Source organism: Mesoplodon bidens (genome assembly GCF_964165515.1).
Source record: "Mesoplodon bidens genome assembly, chromosome: 7".
Lineage (NCBI taxonomy): Eukaryota > Metazoa > Chordata > Mammalia > Artiodactyla > Ziphiidae > Mesoplodon > Mesoplodon bidens.
The window spans coordinates 110,291,343-110,297,898 of NC_138164.1; the positions used below are offsets into that span (position 1 = coordinate 110,291,343).

A 6,556-nucleotide genomic window follows, 5' to 3' on the forward strand; every position below is an offset into this window, starting at 1 on the left:
GCTTCCCCATCCTCCCCGCTGGAGGCAGGGGGGAGCCCTCCGGAGCGTGGCGGAGGCAGCCAGGCCCCGCCCGCCGCCGCCGCCGCCGCCGCCGCCGCGGCAGCCGCCGGAGGATTCCTGTCCTAATATGGAGCTGGGATTCCCCCGGTCCCGCCCCCGCCCCCGGCCCGCGGGGAGACGGAGGCTTGCACTCGAGCGGGGGGGCGGTGGCGGGGGGAGCCGCTGGCTCTGGGGGCCGGCCAAGGGGGAAGGGATACCTTGGTGTAGACCGGATCCTCACCAGGCCGTGGGACCCTGCCTCAGTTTCCCCCGTCAGCGGCTGAGGTTAATTAGTTGACAGAGAAACGAAGAGTCACTGCCGACTGCGGCGTTGGTGCAGGTGTTCCTATTCTTGGCCGTGGGAAAGTAGAACCAAGGCCAGATTCAGCTGGTTCCTCTCCCTCAGTACCCTTTTCCCACCCATCCTAGGGACTTAGAACCCCACCGGCCTCCCCCTGCTAAATCAGCAAGGCCCGGCTTTGGAAAGGGGGGAGGAGGAGCTTTGTTCTTTGAAAGTGACTAAGGGAATCCCGGATTGAGTAATCCCTAGAGAGAAACCCCAGCTGTGACCTATCCCACAGAGGCCAAGGAAGGTCCTTCTCCCCACCCCCATCGCCCCGCCCCAGACGAACTTGACCTTTGGCAAATAGGGAGGGGGGATTTGTGTACGACCCTGCTCCCCCCCCCATTTCCCTTATCTCTTCAGAAAAATCATTGTCAGAGCGAGACCCTCTATAGACTCTCCTGCCAGGGGCTTCAGACCGCCCCAACCCTTGCCCTGTTCCTTCCCTCAGCTGAATACATTAGGATACCTGGGTCCCTGCACCCCGTTTCAGGCCTTCCTAAAGCAGCGCCTGCCTCTCGGCGCAGCTGCCGCCAGCCGCGGCCCCCTCCGCAGCCTGCGTTCTCCCCCTCCCCCCGGCACCCCTCCCGCTCTCGTTCTACGTCACGGGATGACGTCGGAAGCCTGGGAGGGAGGAGGAGCGCGCCCCCCCCAACCCCAGCCAGCAGCTCCCGCTGCAGCTTGCTTAGCCCAGCCTCCCGCCCCCCCTTTCTCTAAAGCGAGCCCCCCACGCCTGACAGGAGCTATATAAGGCGGAACAAGGCAGGCGAGGGGGGCAGCGCAGCCGAGCGGAGCCCAGGAGAGGAGACAGAGAGAGAAAGAGCCTGAGCGAGAGACGGGGAAGCAAGGAGGAAGCCACCGGTGCGTCGGGACAGGAACGCAGGTGTTCGGAGCGCCCGAGCTGGAGCTCCGCAGCCGCTGGTCATGTATCGCTCCACCAAGGGCGCCTCCAAGGCGCGCCGCGACCAGATCAACGCTGAGATCCGGAACCTCAAGGAGCTGCTGCCGCTGGCCGAAGCGGACAAGGTCCGGCTGTCCTACCTGCACATTATGAGTCTTGCCTGCATCTACACTCGCAAGGGCGTCTTCTTCGCTGGAGGTGAGCGAACTGGGGCGGAGACACGAGCTGGCGCGTGCCGGGGAGAGTGAAGCAGAGGGAACCGACTGGGACTGCCGCAGGTCTAGGGCAGCGTGTCGGCGAGCTGGGGTGAGAAGGAACTAGGAGAACTCAGGAATCCCCACTTTTCCTCTTGAGTTCTGTCCAAACCTCACCTTAGTTCTGAATGAGGATTAGAGAGCCTGGATAGTGTCCCTGGTGCCAGACTTACGGGAGGAGGAGAGCCAGGACAGAATGGCCCCAGTCCCCACCAGCGCAGGGGCGCTCCGGGGAGCCAGGGAAGGGAAGCCCGGGAAGTTACAGGGACGGAGCCGCCAAAGCCTGGGGAAGCACAGATGCTGTTCACGATACTGGAAGGGCTCTTCTGCAGCCGGTGGAGCGCTGCCCGCGGTGCTGACAGCTCCACCGGGTTGCAAGGCGCTGCCCGCGGTACTGAACGGTCGGTCGGCATTGGAGCGCTGTCCGTGGTCCTGAAACACAGACCCGCCAAAGCCCCGGCCCCGACTTAAAAGTCGAAGGGCTCGCTGGCTGGAGAGATCCAGCAACAGGTTCCCCGGGCAAGGGCTGCGGGCGGCAGGTCAACAGGTGTGTGCAGAAGCAGGTCCATGAGAAATTCCTCAGAATTTTCCGAAACCCGGTCCATGTCTTTCTCACTTCTGTTGTGCTTCCCAGGCTTACTCCTGACTCACCCTATCTTCTCACTCTGCAGGCACTCCTCTGGCGGGCCCCACAGGGCTCCTCTCAGCTCAAGAGCTTGAAGACATAGTGGCAGCACTACCTGGATTCCTGCTTGTGTTCACGGCGGAGGGGAAGCTGCTCTATCTCTCTGAGAGTGTGAGCGAGCATCTGGGCCACTCCATGGTGAGCGCTGAGGATCCTTTCAGCTTGGACTGTAGCACAGATGGGAACACAATGAGTTTTCCACTTTTGAGGACCTGGGAATTACTGGGGAGGAAGTTATAGCCTACAAGATGCTATGTGCCAAGGATTGGCTCTTGCTGCCTTCATTAATGGTCACCTCTCCTTTACCTTTCTCCAGGTGGACCTGGTTGCCCAGGGTGACAGTATCTACGACATCATTGACCCAGCTGACCACCTAACTGTGCGCCAGCAGCTCACCCTGCCCTCTGCTCTGGATACTGGTGAGAACGCCTTTCTCCTCTCCTCGATCCGATAGGCCTCCTGCTGCCCTGCTCCGTCCCATTTCCCATCTCTCTCAGCCATTCACTCACCCCTTCTTCTCTTCACTCACCTAGATCGCCTCTTCCGCTGTCGCTTCAACACCTCCAAGTCCCTCAGGCGCCAGAGTGCAGGCAACAAACTTGTGCTTATTCGAGGCCGGTTCCACGCTCACCCACCTGGGGCCTACTGGGCAGGAAATCCTGTGTTCACAGCTTTCTGTGCTCCACTGGAGACAAGACCCCGCCCCGGCCCTGGCCCTGGTCCTGGCCCTGGCCCTGCCTCACTTTTCTTGGCCATGTTCCAGAGCCATCACGCTAAGGACCTGGCCCTGCTGGACATCTCAGAGAGGTAAGCCCAGAGTGTTCGGACCCCAGGGAAAAGGCGGGTCAGAGGTGAGGGGACCCTAGATTCTGGAGTCAGGGACAGGGAGGATGGGATCTAAGGGTGCAGAAGACCTGGGAGGGAGGGAGATGCCTGGGTATCAAGCAGGGAAAACAGAAAGCTGACCTCATCCTTTCCGCCTTCCCAGTGTCCTAATCTACCTGGGCTTTGAGCGCAGTGAACTGCTCTGTAAATCATGGTATGGACTGCTGCACCCTGAGGACCTGGGCCACGCTTCTGCTCAACACTACCGCCTGTGTGAGTGTCCAGAGAGGCTGAGGGCAAGACAGGGAGTTGGGAAAGGGCATGGGAAACCTGACCAAGAAGGGCTGTGATCAAGACTGATGTCGGGGAGATATCAGAGGCTAACGGTTTGGGATGCTATATAGGGTGAACACTAGGGTAAGGAGTCAAGGTGAGAATAGAATCAGAACTGGGGGACTCTGAGTGGTGAGATCAAAGTGGGGAGTTGAATGCTGCAGGTTAGGGTAGTCAGAAAAGAGGATGTCATGAAGACCCCAATTCAGTGGAGAGGTCAGAGAGGGGGAAGTATAGGTGGTGCTGTCTGATGCGTGTCCTAACTCTGCATCTCTTCTTTCCCCTCAGTGGCTGAGAGTGGAGATATTCAAGCAGAGATGGTGGTGAGACTGCTGGCCAAGCCTGGAGGCTGGGCGTGGATTTATTGCCTTTTATATTCAGAAGGTCCGGAGGGTCCCATTACTGCCAATAACTACCCAATCAGGTGAGCTGCAAGCCAGGGGCCTGGGAGGCAGCTGAGGTGGACATGGAGGAGATACAAATCAGAGAACTTCTCTGGGAATGGACACCACAACCTTACCGGCTGCCTCTTCTCTCCTCTCCAGTGACACGGAAGCCTGGAGCCTCCGCCAGCAGTTAAACTCTGAAGAAACCCAGGCAGCCTATGTCCTGGGCACCCCGACCATGCTGCCCTCATTCCCAGAGAGCATCCTCTCCCAGGAGCAATGCTCTGGCCCTAATCCACTCTTCACCATGGGGCCTCCCCGAAGCACCAACTTCCCCAGTGCTCCTGAGCTGGGTGCTGTCTCAACACCAGAAGAGCTTCCCCGACCCCCCAAAGAGCTTGGCTTCAGTTACCTGACATTCCCATCTGGCCCTGAGCCTTCTCTTCAAGCAGACCTGAGCAAGGATCTTGTGTGCACCCCACCCTACACGCCCCACCAGCCGGGAGGCTGCGCCTTCCTCTTCAGCCTCCACGAGCCCTTCCAGACCCACTTGCCCACTCCATCCAGCTCTCTCCAGGAACAGCTGACTCCAAGCACTGTGACCTTCTCTGATCAATTGACGCCCAGCAGTGCAACTTTCCCAGATCCACTGACTAGCCCACTACAAGGCCAACTGACTGAAACCTCAGCCAGAAGCTATGAAGATCCTTGCACCTCCACTTTCCCAGATCAGCTGCTTCCCAGCACTGCCACCTTCCCAGAGCCTCTGAACAGCCCTGCCCGTGAGCAGGTGACTTCTCCAAGCACAGCATTCCAAGCACACCTGAAGAGTCCCAGCCAAACTTTCCCAGAGCAACTGAGCCCTAATCCCACCAAGACTTACTTCGCCCAGGAGGGATGCAGTTTTCTCTATGAGAAGTTGCCCCCAAGTCCTAGCAGCCCTGGTAATGGGGACTGCACACTCCTGGCCCTAGCCCAGCTCCGGGGCCCCCTCTCTGTGGATGTCCCCCTGGTGCCCGAAGGCCTGCTTACACCTGAGGCCTCTCCAGTCAAGCAGAGTTTCTTCCACTATTCTGAGAAGGAGCAGAATGAGATAGACCGTCTCATCCAGCAGATCAGCCAGTTGGCTCAGGGCATGGACAGGCCCTTCTCAGCAGAGGCTGGCACAGGTGGGCTAGAGCCACTTGGGGGGCTCGAGCCCCTGGACCCTAACCTTTCCCTGCCAGGAGCTGGCCCCCCTGTGCTCAGCCTGGACCTGAAACCCTGGAAATGCCAGGATCTGGATTTCCTGGCTGACCCTGATATATTCCTGGAAGAGACGCCCGTGGAAGACATCTTCATGGATCTCTCTACCCCAGACCCCAATGGGGAATGGAGTTCAGAGGATCCTGAGGCAGCGGTCCCAGGAGGGGCCGCATCACCTTGCAACAACCTGTCCCCAGAAGATAGCAGCTTCCTGGAGGACCTGGCCACATACGAAACCGCCTTTGAGACAGGTGTCTCAGCATTCCCCTACGATGGGTTTACTGATGAGTTGCATCAACTCCAGAGCCAAGTTCAAGACAGCTTCCATGAAGGTGAGTTGAGCCAAAATGTTCAAGAACTCAAGTTCCTCTCCTGCCAATGAGGTGCTGGGTGGAATTAGATGAGTAAACTGCCCTCTCTGTTCCTGTTTCATTAGTAGGATAACATCACCTGCTGTGTAGGATAGCAGTTAGGATAAGAACTAATGAAAACAATATGGAAATTCTGGACAAATAGGCCTGGGGGGCAGAGATTAGGGGTGTGGGATAAGACGCAAGAGAATCTTGGGTAATGGTTTGTGCTTCTTAACTCTATGAGGGACCTAGATCAGCCATCCCCACCCCATTTTACAGATGAAGACAATCAAGATCCCAAAGTTAAAGAAACTCCCCTAAGGTTACACAACAAATTGATGGAAGAGGGATTAGAGCTCTATCTCAGTATTCTTTGCCCCCTAAAGGGAATACAGAGTGAGAGTTTATAGGAGTTTGGGAAAGAGAGTGGGACTCAGCCCCTGGCCCCGACAGAGTGTCCCTGCTATGGCTCCATCCTTTCCAAAACCACAGACATAATTTCACCCCATTCATCCAAACTACTCCCTTATCTTCTGAGCCTTTGGTGATTATTCAGTCATTGGACCCGCATACTGGAAGCCCATACCATGTGCCAACCGTGCACCACATCCTCAGCCTACCTTTCCTAAAAGGCCTAACTGACTGTTGTCTCTCTCTCCCTCTCTCTCTCTCTCTCTCTCTCTCTCTCTGCAGATGGAAGTGGAGGGGAACCAACGTTTTGAATAAGTCTGTGACTTAACGTCGTCAAGTATGGCATATTGTCATCAAGACATGGAGCCGCTCTCCACCCCCCCGGGATTGTTGGGGGGATTCTGGGGGCCAGAGGGGGATAGATCCGATTCCCCAGGCCCTGCAGGATTTGCGGGGGGGAGGTGGGAGGGCAAGGGAGGGGAGCTTCTTTTTAAAATTTAGAGACATCAAGCAATCCCAGTTTCCATTTCAATCTGTATTCACTCGTAGTGAGTTTCCTTGAATGGGATTTCAAGCGGAGAATGGGGGAGTCTCACTTCCCCCGCCCCGCGCTGCCCCATGGGCCTGGGCCAGTTCTCCACTCCTGGGGGCCAAGCCACCCCTGGGCCTTGGTGGGGGAAAGGCAGTGCCCACCTGGGCCAGCCTGTGCCCTGAGGGGCTCTTGACACCCACGTAGAATTCTCTACACACCAGTAACGGGATTTCAATTCCGATGGACTCT

General features: G+C 57.6%; 1 protein-coding gene across 1 annotated transcript; it reads left to right on the forward strand.

Annotated features, from left to right (window-relative positions):
- Positions 1 to 1,306: 1,306 nt before the first annotated feature.
- On the forward strand, positions 1,307 to 6,086 carry NPAS4 (neuronal PAS domain protein 4; the record flags this gene model as incomplete). Its single annotated transcript, XM_081239595.1, has 8 exons — positions 1,307 to 1,481; positions 2,209 to 2,360; positions 2,539 to 2,641; positions 2,756 to 3,029; positions 3,211 to 3,320; positions 3,669 to 3,804; positions 3,926 to 5,343; positions 6,058 to 6,086. The coding sequence occupies 8 exons, from the start codon at positions 1,307 to 1,309 to the stop codon at positions 6,084 to 6,086; spliced, it is 2,397 nt and encodes a 798-aa protein (XP_081095721.1).
- Between the last annotated feature and the right edge of the window lie 470 nt (positions 6,087 to 6,556).